Source organism: Sceloporus undulatus, chromosome 2 (assembly GCF_019175285.1).
Source record: "Sceloporus undulatus isolate JIND9_A2432 ecotype Alabama chromosome 2, SceUnd_v1.1, whole genome shotgun sequence".
NCBI classification, from domain to species: domain Eukaryota; kingdom Metazoa; phylum Chordata; class Lepidosauria; order Squamata; family Phrynosomatidae; genus Sceloporus; species Sceloporus undulatus.
In genome coordinates, this window is record NC_056523.1 from 248,508,989 (window position 1) to 248,530,372 (window position 21,384).

The 21,384-nt window shown below is 38.8% G+C and overlaps 1 protein-coding gene across 5 annotated transcripts in view; it reads left to right on the forward strand.

Annotated features, from left to right (window-relative positions):
• TLE4 (TLE family member 4, transcriptional corepressor) overlaps positions 1-21,183 on the forward strand; it is a 161,890-nt gene extending 140,707 nt beyond the window's left edge. For 4 of the 5 annotated variants that reach the window (XM_042450331.1, XM_042450332.1, XM_042450333.1 and 1 more), the window contains 12 exons: positions 710-763; positions 1,229-1,381; positions 3,861-3,993; positions 4,666-4,859; positions 5,589-5,665; positions 7,872-8,121; positions 9,680-9,927; positions 12,455-12,602; positions 13,245-13,395; positions 13,682-13,758; positions 18,200-18,642; positions 20,094-21,177. In XM_042450331.1, the coding sequence (XP_042306265.1) occupies positions 710-763; positions 1,229-1,381; positions 3,861-3,993; positions 4,666-4,859; positions 5,589-5,665; positions 7,872-8,121; positions 9,680-9,927; positions 12,455-12,602; positions 13,245-13,395; positions 13,682-13,758; positions 18,200-18,307 (1,593 nt within the window). In that variant the 3' untranslated portion in view covers positions 18,308-18,642; positions 20,094-21,177. Of the gene's footprint in view, positions 1-709; positions 764-1,228; positions 1,382-3,860; positions 3,994-4,665; positions 4,860-5,588; positions 5,666-7,871; positions 8,122-9,679; positions 9,928-12,454; positions 12,603-13,244; positions 13,396-13,681; positions 13,759-18,199; positions 18,643-20,093 lie in introns of all 5 variants that reach the window. The other variant, XM_042450335.1, reaches the window with a different exon arrangement.
• Positions 21,184-21,384: the final 201 nt, after the last annotated feature.

Consider the following 21,384-nt stretch of genomic DNA (forward strand, 5'->3'; position numbering starts at 1 on the left):
TTATTATTATTATTATTATTATTATTATTATTATTATTATTATTATTATTTGCTTTTAAAAGATACTACGGTATATCACCCAGAACACATCCAGACAGATTCGTGCCTGAAACTCTAGAAACCCACTGATGCATTGCAGTATTGTGCTAGAAATACCAGTAGTCTGATGCAGGCTCAAAACAGACGGGGATGGCTTCTGGGCACTCTGGGGGGTGTGGCCTTTACATGATGCACGCCTCCAGAACACCCAAATGTTGCCCTGGTGCTGCCTAAGGTGGCTCAAAACCAGCCACAAAAGGAGCAGATCTTTTTCTCTCCTTGCCACGGTCCATTTGGGACCCCGGCATGAGGCACCCTCAGCCCCGGGGCAATCAGGCCAGGAGCGGCTTCTGGCCACTCCTGGATGGCCATGTGTTTTGCTACTAAGTATAATGTAGCAGCCTATATTCCTATATTTCTCTAAATTTTAGCATGATGACTTTGTTTTTTAAATTTTTATTGTAGCTACCTTGTGTCCCTTTCCAAGTGAAAGGCAGAATACAAATTTTAAAAAGTCCCTAATGTTTCTCTTGCAATAACCATTTTGGCATAGTGCTATTCTAAGGCATATACTTCACTTTTTAAAATGTAATCTTCACTTAGACTAGACTTTTTGAATACTTAAGCATTCTTTCTTCCTCCTCCTCCTCCTTCTTCTTTTTCCATGCAGGACAGTGATGGTGAAAAGAGTGATGATAACTTGGTGGTTGATGTTTCCAATGAGGTATGTGCAATGTTTCTTTCTGAACAATAGTATTTTAACGATTTTATCAAATACCACTTGAGGTATTTGTGTAGCTTTAGCTCTGTTATTCTTAACAGGAAGTTTGTCTTGTGGAGTTACTACTTTTTTTCAGAAAAATGGGACTGGTAACTAGGAATGGAAGGAGGTCTTGATGAAAGTAACATTTTTATACCTCCTGAGATTTATTGCAAGAAATGTATTGCATCTCATCTTGAGCATTCATGCCTTTGTAAGTCTTACAGGGCATTTACACGGAACAGAGTGAGCAAAAAACAATGTGCATATTTTAAACTGCAAATAAGTAAAATGCTCATAATTGTAATGCAGAAATATAGTTCCGTAATTGGAGGAAATGCATATATTAAGTAAAATCTAATTATAAATTCATAAATTAGAGGAAATGCATTTTGAAATCGCATCAGTTTCAGTACAGTTTCTTTTTAGGATCCATCATCTCCACGAGGAAGCCCACCTCATTCTCCAAGGGAGAACGGCTTGGACAAGACTCGTCTGCTCAAGAAAGATGCACCAATTAGCCCAGCCTCGATAGCATCTTCCAGTAGTACTCCTTCCTCCAAATCCAAAGAACTTAGCCTTGTAAGTGCCTATACAATCAGTGTTCATGTTCACATCTCGATGTGCACTGTTGCGTGTCTAAATAGAGAGCAAAAATAATGAGACATGCCCCAGCTGTACATCATGAAATAAAACTGCTTTCAGTAAATTTATACCAAAAAAAAAAAAAGTCAATTGAATCCTGGGATGTTTTGGGGTGATAGAGAAGGTTTATTCAGCCAGCAGTGTCTGAAAATGATGCATATGCCTTTATTGTGAAATATTTTTTCCATGTCAGGAAGCTTGCCATTCAGTGGATAAATAAGAGTACACAGGGGTTCTTTGAATACATTGAGGGGGTTGTATGGCAGCTTACAGTAAATTCAGCTTCCTGCTTGGATGTGATTTGGTTTTTGGCTTTATATGTATTACTGGTCTGTGTTCAGCTACAATCATTTTCTATCTAAAAAGTAATCTGTCATTTACAAATGCATTTCTTGACTTTCATAACAAGTCACAATTCAAAGAAGGGCTGCTTGCAGGACTGGAGTAGAGTAGTGCCGGCTCCCTACTAGAGTAGAGTAGTGGGGATGGGGGGGTGGATCTGTAGTTAATTACCTTCAAGACAGAAACAGTAATGTATTGCTCACTCTGTCTTTTGCAGAAATAGCCACTTGAACTTCTCGCACCATTGTTAGGGTGTAGGGAGAATCAGATGAACAATTTACTGGTAGCTTGTGAGAAAGGGGATTGCAATTTATCCCCACACCATGAGAACAGTGCATCACTGTTCCTCTGAAAAAAGTATGGAAAATGCCTTTGGGGGCGAAAGGTCACCTTAGCACCGTTCATTATATAATATCGTTCCTGGTGAAGAAAACTGGAGAATGCAAAAAAAGAAAACAAAACCCAAAAACAGAGGAATATAAAAAGTGATTAGCCCTCTGTTTTATAGAATGTCTGTTATATGAATAATTTATCCAAAACTCCCAGGCTTGATCCTGAGACACTTTCACCAAACAATAAACTTACATGGGGCTAGTGGCCTGAGACAAGAGGTGTGCATATTTGCATCTCTGGTCTGAACTGCACTGTAGTGGAAAAACTGAAGGGACTTTAAGCATGGGTTATCCTTGACTCTGTGGTGTACAATATGGTTATAATATAATCTCTTTTACAAAGTGTTTATAAATATTATTGTGTCAGTGCTTTGAGCATGTCAGAGAAGTGTGATATATAAACACTTAATCATGAACGTCTCCATTAAGCAAACTGAAATGGTGGCAGACATCATATTCATAGCTCAATAGCAAACTGATATGTCCAGTATCCTGTGCAAGGCTAGATTCAGGCAACCAGTGGTTCACTTTCACCAGTATTTGTCAGAGCACTTTGGAAATAAAATTGAGCTTGATTATTTTAAGGTATCTATTGCATGGTACTCTTGCCATTAAATAATTTAGGGTTTTTCGAGCTTTTTAAATGAACATGGACTGTGCAGTCCATTGTCTGCCAAATCTCTTTAGGAAGTCTTATACCACTTTGAACATTTTTGGGTGTGGAGGGAAAAGCAGTTGTCTAAATGTAAGTGTGGTGACTGGAAATGTGATAGCTGAGTTGAAATCTTTTCTGATCCCATTACTGGCGACCTTTTTAGTAGGTCAAAGTTCTCCAGCTTCCTATTTCTGTCTCTGTGAGAATGACTGGGTTCTTGTTATGAGCTATTTGTGCTGTAAGAAAATAAATTACTATAAAAGTGATAGTGGCTAAAATACCACCACATCATGTCTGGACTTTACCTTTCCTGGAAACACCTTAATGGTCCAAAGCTTTTAATACTAATTACACCAAGAAAGGACCATTTGTGCATTTCTTGTAATATGGTCTACTAGAAAATACAATTAGAACTATTAGATGTAGAATCTCTTGTGAACTCATGCAGGTTCCATTCACCATGGGGTAGACACAAGTTGTAGCTGGAGAACTATGCCGTTAGTTGCCAGTGAAAGCAAATTTGTTGTTGTTAATACTGCCAGGCTGCCTTCAATTTATGGCAACTCTCTGAGGGCAACCTGGTCATCAACAATCCTGCTCTGCTCTTGCAGCCTCAGAATCATGGCTTCCTTGATTGAGTCTACCTAGCTGTAATGCAGTCTTCCTCTTTTCCTATTCCTTTCCACCTTACTAACTTTTAGCATCTTCTCTAGTGAGTCATGTCTTCTCATGATATGTCCAAATTATGACAGCGCTTAGTCATGCTGACTTCTAGGGAGATGTCAGAGGTGATTTATTCTGGGACTCATTTATTGGTCTTTTTAGCAGTCCACAGTATCTGTAGAACTCTCATCCAGCATCACATTTCAAATGAGTTTATTCTCCTTCCTATCAGGTGTCTTTACTTCCAACTTTCACAACCATATGTACAACCAAATAGAAAATATAAAGAAAAGACACACAGATTGGCCGAAAGTACTCAAGTTATCTTCTGGAAACTAAAATAATCAATTTCTTTTCCTATTAGAATGAGAAATCCACCACTCCTGTGTCTAAATCAAGTACTCCCACTCCACGGACTGATGCTCCAACTCCAGGCAGTAATTCTACCCCCGGATTGAGGCCTGTTCCTGGCAAACCACCAGGAGTTGATCCATTAGGTTAGTAAACATTGGGACATTTGAGACAAGCAGGGTGAAGCACTGCTTCTTAAGGCTACTCTACTACTATACACTCTCATAGGTTTAGATCTGTGTTAGAATCCTCTCCTTGCCTTGGGTTTGCAGAACTATACGCAGGTGTAAGCGTGTGCCATTGCACCATGAAGTGATGAAGGTAGAGTGCACTTTGCATATCTGCAGTCATCATAACTGAGCTTGAAAATTGTGAAAGTACACAGAAATAACACTTTATTCTGGATCATCAATTTCATATTGTAGGGGGAATATTGAAATGCTCTGTATAAAGAAAGATTTCCAGTGTGGGTTCATGTAGGCAGTTATTTTGCTTTTTATTTTTATTTGAGGGAAGGAGCAGCATTCAAATACAGAATTTCTCACCAGCAGCCTGAAGTGGTACAGTCCAGTAAAGAGTACTCCATATCCCATTTCTGCCATTTCAAATTGATACTTAGGAATCTTCCAAGAATTTTGAGGGGGGGGGGACTCATTGAAGAACCTTTCAAACTTTTCAAAGGAGTTGTAAAAACATAAAGCAATTTGGGTGCGCATTACTTATTATCATCTCATTAGTTTTCGCCTCCTCCTCCTTCTTTTCCTCAAAGCTTTTTTAACACTCTAATTTTTCTTCCCCCCCCTTTTTCCCCCCTGTAGCTTCAGGCTTAAGAACACCCATGGCAGTACCATGTCCTTACCCTACCCCATTTGGAATAGTACCCCATGCTGGAATGAATGGTGAACTGACTAGTCCTGGAGCTGCGTATGCAGGTCTACATAACATCTCTCCTCAGATGAGTGCTGCTGCTGCTGCTGCAGCAGCAGCAGCAGCTTATGGAAGGTCTCCTGTGGTAAGTTCCCTGGGTCTGTGGTTTATATCAAAGTGAATGTTGATGATGCTCTGAATGGAAAAGGCTCATTTTCTTTAAAGACAGTAGTTCATTAGAGAACAAAGCTGGCTGCCCTAGAGAGGTATAGTGAGTTGCCTAGGGAAGTCAGATCTTCTCCTGAACCCTTTGAGTAACTGACATTACTGTGCCTTATTGTGCTTTTGTATGTAATGTATCTTGAATAATTTGTTTTTTGAATATGTTCCCAGCAGAGCGGGGGGGGGGGGGGGGGGGGGGGGGGATTGCATTCTGCCTCCCAGAATCCTTCCAGGGAATTGTATGAATTGTAATCCAAAAAGTAACTCTTTCTGTCTCTGGCTTTCTCCACCTGCCCTGGACTAGTGGCACTGGAGGGATAAGTATAGTGTGATATAGAAATTTGTATAAATAAAGACTGGATTTCATCTAACATTTCCTTCCACCCCCAAGTTCAAAGATAATATATTTCTAAATATCACTTGTTGAGCACATATAATATAGGAGAGCTTCTTATGGGCAAACAGGATGTAGGCCTGTGGCCCTTTCAGCCTGATCCAAACCAGCAGGGTTCTTCTTATGTTCTTAAGCTTTTGGGAAGACTATCTATAGTAATGTTTGAGGGTCTGCTGGTTTAAAATGGAAGGATAGAAATTCTAGCATTTTCCACTAATGCTTTCAACTTTCTTTATTCTGTTTGTGGGAAAACTTCAGGTTGGTTTTGATCCACATCATCATATGCGAGTCCCAGGAATCCCTCCAAATCTGACAGGCATCCCAGGAGGAAAACCGTGAGTGTTAAACGTCCAACTCAATCATATTATTAGACTTTTGTTCCTTGTACTTTCTCTGTGATACTGAATGCCATGTGTGGCAGAGGGTGGTTAATCCTCCTTTTAATCTTAAAAGCCTATTTGGCAGTTTTTCCCATAGGTGAATATGCGCCAAGGGTATCAGATGCTGTGGATAAAAGAGGGCATGGGGAAGGGGTTATACATCTGCAGTGGGACGTGCTGGACTAAGGTAACCTAGCTTGGCACAGAAATGCAAATTGCAAAAGGCTCTCTGGTGGTGTGCGTCTTCAGAGTTTTGCCTCTCCATTTTAGAAATAATTCCTTTGTGCACAAAAAAAAAAGCCCTGTAATCAATTGCAGTCTTACTGGGTTCCATAACAGTGTTACACAGAGAAAGAAATACTGAAATGTTCTGTTTGATTGAAAATTATGATATTGTAATGTACACGTGCATCCTTGATGGAACTGACAGGAAAAGGTGACCTACTCTAACAAGCTTGGCTCACAGAGAGCTAGGCAGAAAGAATTATATAACTAATATGGAGACTTCACTTTCAGTCCTCTTCAGCAAAGAGAAAATTGCACAGTGATCTGGGGCATTGATTTGTGTGTATATTTGTGGCATGACAATTCCTTTGTGAAAGCAAAAAAGGGGAAAAAAATCGAGTAAGGTAGCAGAGTGGTTAAGGATACTTGATCCCTCTCCAGGTTGTTCTCTCTCTGTATTTTTAACTTTACTGTATAGAAAGATTTCTCAACATATGCATGTAGTTTTATTTTTCTATCCTTGATGACACCATGTATGAGAGATATTTACATTGAAATGTTTAATAAAGGACAGATCATTTCTGTTCTGTATAGCAGTGGAAGAAGAACTTGAATCGTCCAAAGATTTTGATCTGTCATTCCCAGAAGCTTTAGCCAGCACATGCAATAGTAGGGGATTATGCCAGCTGTAGGTCAAAATATCAGAGAGGGGTGTAGTTTTCACCACTCTTGTTGTGTAGGAAAAACTGGGAGAAGCTAAGTATACCAGTATTCACTGCAATGTTACTAGAGTACTTCCTCTTCCAGTTCTTATTTTACAACTTGTTTGGTCCTGAAGGGGCATATGGAAAATGAATCAAGCTTGTCTGCAAGAGGTCCACTGCATGATACACTCCGTGGCTTAGAACCTCACCTTGCTGTTCCTTGCCATAATTCGGCATAATTCAGTGGAAATTTGCCAATTTATCTTCTCTAGAATGTTTAAAGTCATACATATATGTAAGCATTGATCAAAAAGGGATATACAGTGCACCTGCAACATCCACGGGCACCTCTTATGCAGCTTTCAGCTTAAACTGAAACCCGCACTATGGGACTAACAATGGCGCACATGTGCCGCGCTGCACATCATGCACAAGACCCATTATATCCAATGGGACTTGAGCATACATGCTATTTGCCTTACTCGGGGGGGGGGGGGGAGTCCGGAACGGATCCCCTGTGTAAGGCAAGGGCGCACTATATAATGGTTTATGTTGCCTGAAATGCCAGTATATTTTTGTTAAGGTCTACTATTTGCTTGTCAGCTGCAGTGCAACAAATAAAGCAGCAAAATCTTTCCATCAAGAAAGAGATTTATCGGCTATGTGTGAGAATTTCATATGGATCTGCTAGCTGCACCTCCTACCCCCTCCCCCCGTTAGCCATATATTTCCATGTAATGTGCTCCAGCTGTGTCTTTGATAAAGTTGTGGTCAGTGGCAGAAGCGCTCCAACATGTCACATCTTAGAACAAAACAATTTTGAGCACTAGAGCACTCTACTGCAAAGCATTTGCAATGAAGTTGTTGATAGGTTATTCACAGGTGGCATAACTGGTAGTCATAAAGCAGGTTGTTCCTGGTGAGACATACTGTTGCCATGTCTCTTCAGCATTTATTGGTCTGCTATTTTGCCAATTGTTATAAAAGAAAAAAACTTGCATAGCTTCTTGGTGCCTCAGCACAGCAGCAGGTCAAAAACAAGAAAAACGTGGTATCTGGCTGGAATGTATTCATCCCAGAACAATATTTCACAAATTGTCTTTTAGCATGGACCTTGTTACTAAGTAAAAGAGAGCCAATGCAGACATTCCAGCTCTGTCTTTCCCCATTCACTTAAGCATATACCTCATGTGCCTCACAAGACATGTTGTCCTCCTCTCTTCTATTCACAGAGCATACTCATTTCATGTAAGTGCTGATGGTCAAATGCAACCTGTTCCTTTTCCTCCTGATGCCCTCATTGGGCCAGGAATCCCCCGTCATGCTCGACAGATTAACACCTTGAACCATGGGGAAGTGGTGTGTGCAGTTACTATTAGCAACCCCACAAGGCATGTGTACACCGGTGGGAAAGGATGCGTCAAGGTTTGGGATATCAGTCATCCAGGGAACAAGAGCCCTGTCTCTCAGCTGGACTGTCTGGTGAGTAAGAGTAGCAAGATGCTCTTAGAGCATGATCATCAAGATAATAACTATTGCAGAGCGCATACTCATTATGTGATGATTATGGTAGCTGTAAATTAGGGAGCCTTTTTGATGTTCCTTTGTGTGGTTTCTGTAGAAATAAAAACTGGTTATTCTAAAATTTTATCGGTTGCTTCATTCATTAATCACATCACCTTTTGAAGAGACCTACCCATTTTCATAGTGGCTTCAATGTTGACAATATAGTTTGTGTATCTGAATTAATCAAATGTGTTGAGAGGGGGATTTTTAGGGGTTCAAATGGACAGAAACAGTAAATGGACTGAAACACAGTTTGTTTAGTAATACAGTACTTGCATGCACTGTTCATCTTTAGCTTATCTATACAGAACTTGCCAATGGACATGTAGGGATTTCTTATTATCAAGTCTTCAGTGCTCATTTCTAGCAGCCTACAGTCATGATCTGCTTAGTTGTAGTGCAGTGGTTCCCAGCCTGTGGGTCGGGACCCCTTTGCGGTTCGAATGACCCTTTCATGGGGGTCGCCTAAGACCATTGGAAAACACCAATTTAATTACAGTTATGAAGTAGCAATGAAAATAATTTCATGGGTTTGGATCACCACAACATGAGGAACTGTATTAGAGGGTCGTGGCATTAGGAAGGTTGGGAACCACTGTTGTGGTGGCTTCCAGTGCAGAGCCATTTTGGTTTTTAGCTAGCCAGCATCATCAGTGTTTAATCATCCTACTCACCCATCAAAATGTCCTGGGAAGCTCAGTCAAGAAGAATCTAACATTAATGTAATCAAATTATGGTCTGATTATTTATTTATTTATTTATTTATTTATTTATTTATTTATTTATTTTGAGTTGCTCCCACCTAGAGCCCCATACAATGTCCTAATGTGACATTGTAAAAATCCCCTTGCAAGTATTTATGCAGGAGCGCACACTCATTATTTCTCCATGCTAACCATTAGCATCATTATTGTTTGCTCTTCCTTTGTCATTTCTCCGTTCATAATGCAATGTTGTTTCCTGATGTATTGCTGCTAAATGAAAGCATCTAGCACTCCCTCAGTAAGTAGAAAAACAATAGAAAACTGAAGATACTTGCCAGATCTCTCTGATTCTTTTGAGTGTTCAGTCTTTCTAACTTCCTGGCAGTAGTGGCAAAAGCATTGCCTGCTGGAAATTTCAAGGGGTTAAAATAGCAACCAAAACACTGCTTCTAAAAAAAAAAAAAGGTTTAGCCATCCACATAAGCACTTAGTGGCTCACAAGCATTGAACTGTTTGGGGCTGAGCATGGGTCTGTGTATTGATGCTAATTAAGATTAAATATCTCTCACTGCTGAATTTTGTAGATCAAGTTTAAGCACTTCCCTAATGTCGTGTAATTTTCTGGCATTAATCCACTTTATCATTGTCATAAGTATAAATGGCTCATTAAAACCAAGAGGGAATACAATACTTTTATGGATTTCTGCTCTCGTGTTAATGCTGTTTTCCTTTCCTCATGAGTAATCTCTTGATGGCTTCTGTCTCCACAGAACAGAGATAACTACATCCGTTCCTGCAGATTGCTCCCAGACGGCCGCACCCTGATCGTTGGTGGAGAAGCCAGCACGTTATCCATTTGGGACCTGGCAGCCCCGACTCCCCGTATCAAAGCTGAACTGACATCATCTGCCCCTGCATGCTATGCTCTAGCAATCAGCCCAGATTCCAAGGTCTGCTTCTCCTGCTGTAGTGATGGAAACATAGCAGTGTGGGATCTGCACAATCAAACACTGGTCAGGTAGGTCAACCAAGCTGGAATTCCAAGCAAAAATACCTCAGTTAACAGTACCTGGCATTTGTCTAAGTAGTGCACTGGAGAGTTATGTGAAATATTTGTCAGCCTGGAAAGCTTGGTGTTTTTGTTTTGTTTTTTTAAATCCTATGGTTTAACATTCCTATGATCCTTGGCACATTGGGTTTTTTGAAGCCTTTTCTTTAGGAAAATACATAGCATCCTTTGGAGAGAGAAGAGTCCAAGGCTGTGTTACAAGCCCAGAGCATTTCCTTCTGACAGAGACAAGTTCTTAAGTAGTCACTACCTGTCAAACAAGAAGCAATATGAACTCACCCAGTCCCAGGCTGATCCCAAGTATTCACCTGGATTTGTAGCATGGTGAAGAGAGCATAAATTTGTGGGATATGCAGGAAATAAAATCTATGTCTCTCAACTGGATTATTTGTTGAATAAGAATAGCAAGAGTGCATAGAGGATATCCCATCAAAATGATACCCATAGCAGGGCACAGAGGAGCTCTGGTGGTGCCACAGTGTTGTGAGTTTGATCTCAGGGCTCCAAGGTTGACTCAGCCTTCCATCCTTTTGTAGGTCAATAAATTGTGTACCCAGCTTGTTGGGGGCAATTGGCTTACAACAGATCGTAAATTGCTTAGAGAGTGCCAAGTTCACTATTAAGCAGTACAGTGCACCCGCATCATATGTGGCTGATGGGGAGACATGTGGATATGCATATGCTGAAAGCCGTGCTGGGAGAAGGGGCGGCGTGTCCCATAAGGAATAATGGGCTGTGTGCCCATGGCGCATGTGCACTGTCGCGCCACCACACTACCACGCTGCCGTGTACATGAGCCTCATTCATTTAAATGGGGCTCGAGCATAGGTGCAATTCCCTTTACGTGGGGGAGTCTGGAACGGATCCCCCACGTAAAGGAAGGGCAGACTGTATGTAAATGTTAAAATGCTATAGTTATGATCAGATGTGTGTGTGTACCTTTAGGTTGCCTGTCGACTTATGGCCACCCCATGAATTTCATAACGTTTTCTTAGGCTAGGAGTACTCAGAAATGGCTTTGCCAGTTCCTTCCTCTTGAATATAACCTACAACACCTGGTATTCATTCATGATCTCCCATCCAAATACTAACGAAGGCTGATCTTCCTTAGCTTCCATAAACAAGCAGGATCTGGTACTTTTGGGGTATTTAGACCATCAGATATCAGTTTGAAATATGTCTCAGGGATCTAGCTAGTAGATCAATTTTCTGTAGAATGTATAAGAAAATGAAAAGAAAACAATGTGTTGATGAGTATATACAAAATTAAAAGACATAAGTGATGACATAATATAAATTTTATGTATGCTAGATTCTGGTTGGTAGGTTGATTGGATTATAGGTGTAGCAGGCCAACACATTCAGGGGAGGAAGGCAGGGCATAAATGAAATAAATAAATAAATAAATAAATAATGAAGATTTGTTAGAAAACACCAAGCTATAATCCCAAACTAGCATGGCCATCAGTTGTATTAGGTAAGATTATGGGAGTTGTACTTTAGAACATCTGGAAAACACCACGTTGGGGAATACTGGTTGAGAACAATGTCCTAAATGCATGGATGAGTGGAAGTATGTCATGGCATTAGGGCATTTATAATGATCTGTTAAATATCATTTCTTGTTCCTACTCAAAATTATATGTGTGAGTAGCATCAGAAGAGAAATCAGAGTAAACATGATGCTTCATTCTGTTGAAATTGTTGAAAGTGTGAGTTTTGGAATTACTCAGAGGGATTCTTCAAACATAACTGTTTAGACTAATTTCTTTAAAATGTGATAAAATAAAGTAAGGTAACAGATTAAATAAAATAAAATAGCTCTTTCTGGATTTTATCAGTTAGTGCATCTTGCTAGGATAATATTTTATCTTTTTGGTTATACATACATACATACATACATGAAGAAGAGTTTATTTTAATTCAGAAACGTACTTGTATGGCTTTGGAAATCATTTGATCCTCTTAAAAGCATCCCGATGCCTTTTCTGTATGTTTTGACTCCATGGCACATTCAACACCTAAACAATAGGTTTGAAACCTTTTTAAATTCCTTTCAAAAAAGCCCCCCCCCAAGTGATGGTACTTGTGTCTTAGGGTGTATTTTTAATGCCAACTTGACATTTCATAGAATCATAGAGTTGGAAGAGACCGCAAGGGCCATCCAGTCCAACCCCCCGGAAATCTAAATCAAGCACCCCAACAGATGGCCATCCAGCCTCTGTGTTAAAGACCTCTAAGGAAGGAGATTCCACTACACTCCGAGGAAGGAGTGGTGTTCCACTGTGACAGCCTTACTGTCAGGAAGTTCCTCCTAATGGTTGAGGTGGAATCTCTTTTCCTGTAGCTTGCATCCATTGCTCCAGGTCCAGTGTCTCTGAACAGCAGAAAACAAGCTAGCTCCTCCTCAATGTGACATCCCTTCAAGTATTTACAACGGGCCTATCATATCACCTCTTAACCTTCTCTTCTTCAGGCAGTTCCAGGGCCACACAGATGGAGCCAGCTGCATTGACATTTCGAATGATGGTACTAAGCTCTGGACAGGAGGCTTGGACAATACTGTGAGATCTTGGGACTTGAGGGAAGGAAGGCAACTACAGCAACATGACTTCACTTCACAGGTACACTGCTACAAAATCCTTGACAAGTTGAAGAAGACAGCCCTTGTTCATTTAATTAAAAAACCACCAAGGATTTTAAAGCAGTCTTGAAGAACAGCCACTGAAGAGATTGTATTGTTTTCTGCATCCTTTAATTGGGTGGCTCATGGCGGGGTGGTGGTGGTGGTGTAGATTTTCTTAGAAACATACACTTGGATTGACCTAAGTCCTCCCTTTACCTGTGAAGCAGCCAAGTCACATTAACAAAGGATAGTTACTATATTGAAGGACGATCAGTGGTCCTTTCAGTAGAGTTTATTCTAAGGTATTTTTTATCAATATATTTCAACTCCTCCAAGAAAACATTGTGGATTTTATTTTATTGGTGTTGTTTTCTTGTGCATCAAGCCAGCTTAAGTCTGATTTTCGAGGGGAAAGGTAGACTATATAACTAAAGATTAGTATGAGCTGCTTTGTCTTGATCTACTATACTAATTCAGTAAACATCTTTTTAAAAGAAGTTCTGAAGTATACTAAAGTCTTTTTCTTCCAGATATCAGTAAATGTGTCACAAAGAAAGGTGTTTTTGAAAGAAAGAAAGAAAGAAAGAAAGAAAGAAAGAATTCCATTAACTGTCCTCCGGTGTTAATGTTTGATTTCTAGATTTTCTCACTTGGATATTGCCCCACTGGAGAATGGTTGGCAGTAGGCATGGAGAACAGCAATGTTGAAGTATTGCATGTCACAAAACCAGACAAATACCAACTGCATCTCCACGAGAGTTGTGTGTTATCCCTGAAATTTGCTCACTGTGGTGAGTAATTTGCTCACTGTGGTCAGTCTATGCTACCATTCTCTTCAATTGTATAAACATATTTCTAACAAATATGGGACAAGAAGAAGCAGATGTTTGTTTTTACATGTACTGTTTGTTTTTACGTGTATAGCTGACTTTTTTGTAACTAATATGTTGATGAAGTTACAAATGCAGATTGTGGTTTTGGAAAGTGATGAAGTGGGGAGGATAAGGGGTATATATTTTGCTGTTGTGAAAATCAAGCTGTTTTTAGTTGAAATACCTGTAATAACTCTGTTTTCAGGCAAATGGTTTGTAAGCACTGGAAAGGATAATCTTCTGAATGCATGGAGAACACCTTATGGAGCCAGTATATTTCAGGTAAAATGCATAGAAGTGTGGTGGGGGGGATTTAATCCTCTTCTTCAGTTTATACCTAAATTCTTGTCCATCGTTTAATGGACAAGATTTAATAAAACAGCTGCAGTGAAGAAAACACTTCTTTCTTCACTGAAGCTACTATAGTTTGAAAAAGTCATTTTTAAACTCAAACTTTCAGAATTCTCCAGACAGTGAGATCATGATGGGTAGACAGGTCTGGGAACAGTAATCCAAAAAAGTAACTTTTCTGAGTGTAGTCTGAGTAAGTTTCTGTTCTGAGAAGCAATTGTGTTGACTGTTTGCTGTGCCCTTACATACTACACAGTTATAGCACTTTCATTCCACTTTAGCTGTGATGGGTGAGTATCTTAGAATCCTGCAGTTTTTAGTATGGAGAAGCATCGGAACACTCCCTAAACTGCAAATCCTTCAGATGGAACCATGGCAGTTAAAGTGGAATCATAGAACTATAGAAAGTATGACAGAGGCGGGGTACAGACCGCCAAATAGTACGTATACAATACGTACTAGGGTTAGGACGGGGCGTGCTTCGCACCCCCCTAACCCTAGTACGTATTGAATACGTACAAGATGGCGGCGCCCCTGTTCATACGGGCGCCGCCATTTTTACATATGGACGCTGAGCGCCGTATGTTCACAGCCTTTATGACGTAGCGGTGCGCCCCTGGCACCTCGCTACATCACAAACGCGACTCAAAAGAAGAGCTCCATTTTGGAGCTTCTTTTTCGGTCCGCGCAGAGCCGCGCCGTCTGAAGGCTCCGGCTCCCACCACGACCTACCGCCGTCTTTACCGCCGCCAGAGTCTCTGATCTACGATATGCTTAAATTTCAAGTAATTGCATTTATATCTTTAAAACTGCAAACACCTTTGATTTTTTTTTGTTCTGTTTGTTAAAGATTTTAAATTACTTTAGCATTTCAGGAGATATGAGCTAAATAACTTTTAAATCAGCATAAAAACAAAGGGTAGTTCACAATTTTAAACATATGATTGTAATAACACATTATTCTTGAATTACTTTCTTACAGTTTATGTCAGGAGGATCTTTTCATGTGTTACTAGTGCAAAGTTTACCACTTATAGAAAGGGATGGTAACGGTAATCATCCCGGTTTTTCCAGTACAGTGTTACCTCGGGTTACGAAATTAATTCGTGTCCGCCGCCTGCGCTGGTTAAACCCGAAAAGCCTTCGCAAGCCGAAAACCCATAGCGCTAATGGGGAAAAGCCGCGATTTCGTGTGAAATAGCGCCGAAAAGCACCAAAAAAATTTTCGTAACCCGAAAAAACGTTCGTAACCCGGAACAGTTATTTCCTATGGGATGTTTTTCGTATCCCGGAAATTTCGTAACGTGGGTATTTCGTATCCCGGGTACCACTGTACATGTGAAACCTATTCAGCTAGAAACCCATACTTCAGGCATATACTATTTTTTTTTGTCATATAAAACAGTTTTGTGTGCATCCATAGAAAATAGAAGACAAAATTTTGAATGGTCCTTTTGATATGCTTTTGTCTTGATTTTCTTTCTTAGATTTGTGTTAAATTTTGGATTTGTCATACTTTTCCATGTTCGGTTGTGGTAGTGTCTGTATGCACAAATGTGTAGTGAATTGAAATTTTAATTCACCAGATACTTTTAGCCTTCTGGGGTGGGGGTTTGTGTTTTCCAAATGCATAATGCAATTTTCCCCTTCCAAATAGCTTTTGTTGTCATATTTTCTGGGAGTTTTATATTGGGGGGAGGATTGGAGGAGGATCTCACAATTTTTTTAAAGATAGTTTAGTCATTTTAGTGCCACATACGTATTAGACATATTTTATAAGCTTGGTTAAAATCAATTTTCTCTAAAAGTTGATTCCAGGAGACATTGAGAAAAGCAATTATGTTATTGGAAACCATATTGGAGACCATTATCTAACATCTTTCACAATTGTGAAACATGTATATTTCATGGCTTTGTCCTTACTCAGTATAGAATTAAACTGAGGTTGTAAAAAGTGAGTGTGTCAGAGTTGTGACAAAAGAAGGAAGCAGATTACTAATCTGATCTGATGGGAGATCTATGAGGAGTTTGAGATGACCTGCAGTTTGCCTTAAAGATGTTCCAATTTATGCAATAAAGACAGGTGATAGTAACATTTGGCCTAATCTACTCTACACAGTACTACATTATATATCCTTTGAACATCCTGTATTAAACATCTTAAAAACTTCATTAGCTTCTGAGGTCTGTTGCTTTAAGACTTGATCCATTCCCCAGTGCAATATTGAAATGAGGTAGAAAGAATATTTTTTTAAAATGTTGAAAAGCATGTTTTTCAGGTGTCAAGAAAACCTGACAATAGGAAACCTGTAGTTAGTGACTTACTTGGTGCAAAATTCTCTTGTGTGTTTGTTTTTTGCAGGAAACAAACATTGTTTTTTATGCAGGAAACATCATTTTCTGCACACAAAATAACATTTCTGCACAAAAATCTTATTTTCTGCACAGAAATTGTTGTTTCCTTTGCAGAAAATGCTGTCATTCAGCTTGTTCTGGTCAAATTTTACACATGGTGGGGTTTTTTTTTGGGGGGGGGTGGCACAATAACAGCATTTTCTGCGTCAAAAATAATATTTCAATTATTTATTTAATATTTTAGATTTACTTCTAATATTTCTACATAGAAAATAATTTTCTTTTATGCATAGAAAATGCAGAATTTAGCATAGAAAATAGCATACTTATCTTTTTTTAAAAAATATTTCTTACCAAAAAAAAAAGAGGCAGAAAACAATAACAAATACAAACAAAAACAAGAGCATGGAATACTTCTTGAATTGTGAAGTCTTCAAAACTCCAGTTGTCAAAGACTTTCTTGGAAAGGGAAGAAAATTGCTAAATTTATTTGTTGCATCTGTTGAGAAAAAATTAATGAAGAATTCCATACCTAAACTGAAACTATTAATCAAGCATAATAATGTTGTTATGCTTTTCTCTTGTGTCCTCTCTAGTTAAACTAAATCTAACCCAGGTGGAATCATTTAGTTAGACAAAAAACTCTATTGGGAGAAATACACAATACTAGTTATAGTATTACTTCCTTGACCTCTTCCTATTAATATTAGTAGTAGTAGTAGTTGTTTTGTTGTCGTTGTTGTTGTTGTTATTCCATCTACAATAATGACAAGATGACAGACAGATTCTATTCAGAGATTGTAATATAATACACAATACTAGTTATACTACTACTTCCTTGACCTCTTCCTCTTATTACTTTCATTGCTGTTGTTGTTATTATTACATCTAAAATAATAACAAGATGAGGAAGATAAGGAGGGGGGAAGGCAGCAGTGAAAAAAATTAATGTTGTAGTAATCCATCAAATTCTGAAAAAGTCAGAAGAAGAATAAATGGTCTACCAGTAAGCCAATGCCACTCAGTATGAAGTTTTTAAAGGTAGCATCCATTTGGCGGCCACTTCCAAAGCTTAGGTGCATTTGGCAACTTCTTGGTTAGAGGTATTTTCTCACCCTCTCCTGACACTGAATATGGAAGGTTCTCTCACATAGTTCTTTCCTGCTGCAGAGTTTGGCAGATTCAACATGTAAGCCCGAAACATCTCTTGTCTTTGGCTGCTGCTTCACTGCAGAAATAATGCATTGTGACACCACTTTAATTGTCCTAGTGCCATCCTATGGAATCCTGGGCTCTGTAGTTTGTTGTGGCAGTAGAGCTCCCTGATTGAGAAGGGTGAATATCTCAGAAAACTACAAGTCCCAGAATTCCACATAATTGAACTGTGGCTGATAGAGCAGGGTCCAACTGCATTAATTCTGCAGTATAGATGCATCCTATATCTTGTACATTTTTGACATGGAATGCCTCTCTTTTTGATAAAACCTTCCTCTACCCTTCCAAAACCAGGCAGCAAACTAGAGATAGAGTGACATGTTCAGCAAACCCTGAGTGCTGTCACTGTTTTTGAATTTTGAGGGTAAACTTTGAATTGGATTTGAGCAAGTCAAATTGCCTACCTTAAGGGTACTTTTCAACAGTTAATTATCAAGTGATGAGAAAGTTTTAGATAACTTATTTTGTTTGGCCTGAACTGCTAAAGCAGTTCGGACAAGAACCCTTATGTTAATATTGTAAGCTGGGATCCTTTTTGGCTGAAGGGCTAGTGTACAAATAAATAAAGGAATTAATCTGAAACTGAAAGGAAGTAAATGGTATCTCTGTAACAAGGTGTTTGTAATATGATCGTGATCAAGTCTTCAGGGTTAGTTGACATTAAGTATGAAAATATGCAGAGTAAGTAAGAAGCAAAAATATTTGGATAAAACTGTGTATACTTTAGTATTGCTAGAAGAGTTTCATCTGGTCTGTGCAAAGAACTGTTAACTATTTGTCTTTTTTTGTTTGTTTCCTTTAGTCCAAAGAGTCGTCCTCTGTACTTAGCTGTGATATCTCTGTGGATGACAAATACATTGTCACTGGCTCTGGGGACAAGAAGGCTACAGTCTATGAAGTTATTTATTAGAGACGAATCTGAATGAAAACTGTACTCCTCCGTGTAGCACTTTGTTGTATATTACTTTTTTTTATTTTTTCCTTTTCAAACTGCGGACTGAAAATGTTCATCACAATTGTGGATTCACCCCGCTAAATTTGCTATTTAATAGCAAGCTATCTTTAAGAACTTATCATACCAAATCTCCAGCTATCTACTGGGAAGAAGATGGAATAAGCATACTTAACAGGGAACTGACTCTTTTGATTCTGTATCATAGTGTAATGTATTTATTTTGTTTAAAGAAATCTTTCTAACAAGGAACTGACTAAATAAAGTAGTTTGCTTCTACCTTGGATTGGAAGGTAGGTTGAATTCTTGATGTATTTCTGATGCAGGTTAAGGGGTATTGGATGAGAAGGGAAATTACATTTTATTATTAGCTACATACTCCTGTACAAATTTAGATCTTAAATGAATTATTCTTTATATTCTGCAGTTTGACAAATTTAATAAAGTTAAAGAGGCAATGACCTAGTACATATGAACACTTTAGTATTTAGAAGCTAAACATGGTATATGAGCAGGATGAGAGCCAGCTGCTTGGCTTTGGAAATCCACTGGTTGACTGTCGCCAAGTAACACACAGAGGAAGACAATGGCAGACCTCTTCTGACTAAATCCCCCCCAGAAAACCCTGTGATAGTTTCACCTTAGGGTTGCCATAAATCAGTAACTTTTTGAAGGCACACAACAAATGAGCAGGATGTGACCTGTGTGGTCACGCTGCCATACAGCCATGGATAGTCACAGTATTTGAAAGGCCTATTTATTTAAAGCCAAACAGTGGTAGGCCTAACTCCCATTTCCTAGTCTATAGCATAGTGCACACATAGTACAATAAACCACATATTATTGTGGTTTAGCATTCCATACATTAGCTTAAGGGTTTGCATTCCTCTCTTTTGTTGTGACTTCTAAAAGACCAGAAGCTGCAGTTATGCCCAAGGCCACCAACTGTGGTTAGGGATTATTGTGGTTTAGAGGAACAAGCCAGATTTGTATCATGGTTTACAATCCGGGCTTGTTTCTCTAAACCAGTTTTCCGTAACCTCTAGTCTTATCTCATGCTTTGGACTAGAATTCCCACCAGCCTTAGTTAGCAAGGTCAGTGGTGCTGAATTATAGAGGCTACAGACCAAAACATCTGAAGGAAATCAGGCTGTTCTAAGACATAACTCAACCCTAACTATAGTTCTAAATTCCAGTGAAATTGCTAACTCTTTAGTTAAAAAGCAAAGTGAACATGTCCAGTCTCCCAAGTCCATGGCTCACTTCCATAACACCAAAAAGGTAATATTCACTCCAAGGACAGCCAATACAAATTTTCTTGGTTTATCTTAATAGCCTATAACTGAAGAGACATGCTGGATGGAAATTTTAGGAGATACAAATCTAGTGATCAGTTAAGCTTATTGTGTAATATTATCAACAGTATCTGATTTCAAATATATGTTTCATTAGGTGTTTATATTTTGTAAATAACGAATAGTTATTGTTGAGCGGCAATGATCCATTTTTGATAGAAACTACTGAGGCAAGTTCAATCCTTCTGTATTTGTTGGGGTCAAGTTTGTCTTGACATCAGAAGTTGTGAAGTATATTCCAACAGTAAGATTGCTCTGTCTATATTAATCTGCCATTTTACAGTGTTTTATAAACATTGCTGTGTGTGGTATTATGCTTTCCAAGGCGTTTACGTACAGTGCATTGCTGAAGATTTTTTAAAATAGCACTGCTGTTTTGTGTCTTTCAGAGAGAAGTACAATAACATGTCTCAAAGAATCACCTTCATCCCTCCCGGACGTTTTTGCCACATTTCTTTGAAAAGGGAGATGTGCGTCTTTGGGCAATTTTGCAGTTACAAAGATTACAGAAAAATATTTGATACATTCATTGGAAACGGCACTAAGAAGGGAATGGATTCCTACAAGTGTACAAACTACATAAAAGCGAGGACCTCAGAGGTAGGATTTAGAAGAGCACTCATTCTGAAGTGCGGAACAGAAAGGATTTTCACTCGGGAGAAGGACTTGCTTTATTTACTGCCAGTTCTGTCCAAGTCTTAGTTGAACGTCCCTGAAATGGACGCAGGCTGAGCCATTGTGCCAGAAACATTGTGTTATCTTTTTATGTTGTTGTTGTTGCTGTTAAACTATGACCTGTGACATATTTTTTTTTTTGAATGCTTTAAAAAAAATCTTTAAGTCTGTGGATCTGCTGATGTACAGTGCCTTTGCTGCTATGGATCAAATCAAAAGAACTGTGTAGATAAACCTTTATTGTGTAAGTAGAAAATTACTTAATTTCTTACTAGAAATGGGTTAATGCTGCAAGTTGAAATGGACTGTTCATTGAAGTTCCAAATGTGGTAGCAAAAAAGAAAAAGAAAAAAAGAATTGTGTTAAGTGCTCAGTGTTTGATGTCATTAACAGTTTCGTAATACTCTACAGTGTAGAAAGATTTTGATACTAAACTGTGTCATTGTACATAGTTCTAATGCATTGTATTGACCACAAGTACTTCTATAATGGTAGATTATTGTTTGTGCATTCAAACTTTTAAGCATTAAACATAAGTAACTTGTAAGAAGTGGTGTTTTTATGATTATTATTTTGTCCTTGCTTTTGTGTATTGCAAAATGAGACAAGCTGATGGAAGTAAAAGCTTTTTTGAAAGTACACGACAAATATTGTTTATGTTGAAAGGCACTTGCCATCCATATATGTATCTGTTTTTTCAGCTAGTTCATTAACAGAAACATTGGTGGCATTAAGTATTCTCCATGGGCATCACCAATAGTTAAAATTTTCCATTTCAGCAATCAGGACCCATATACATATCCTTTTTACAGGGTATCTATACCACAAACATACAGTATAAAAATTAAACAGTCATAGCAGTTTAATGGTATAGAATCCTTGGGTTTGTAGTTTGGTGAGTACAATCATCCCTCCTTTTTCACGGGGGACCCGTTCCGGACCCCCTCACGAAAATGGAATTTCGCCTATATTCAAGCCCTATTGGCTTGAATATAGGTGCGAGGG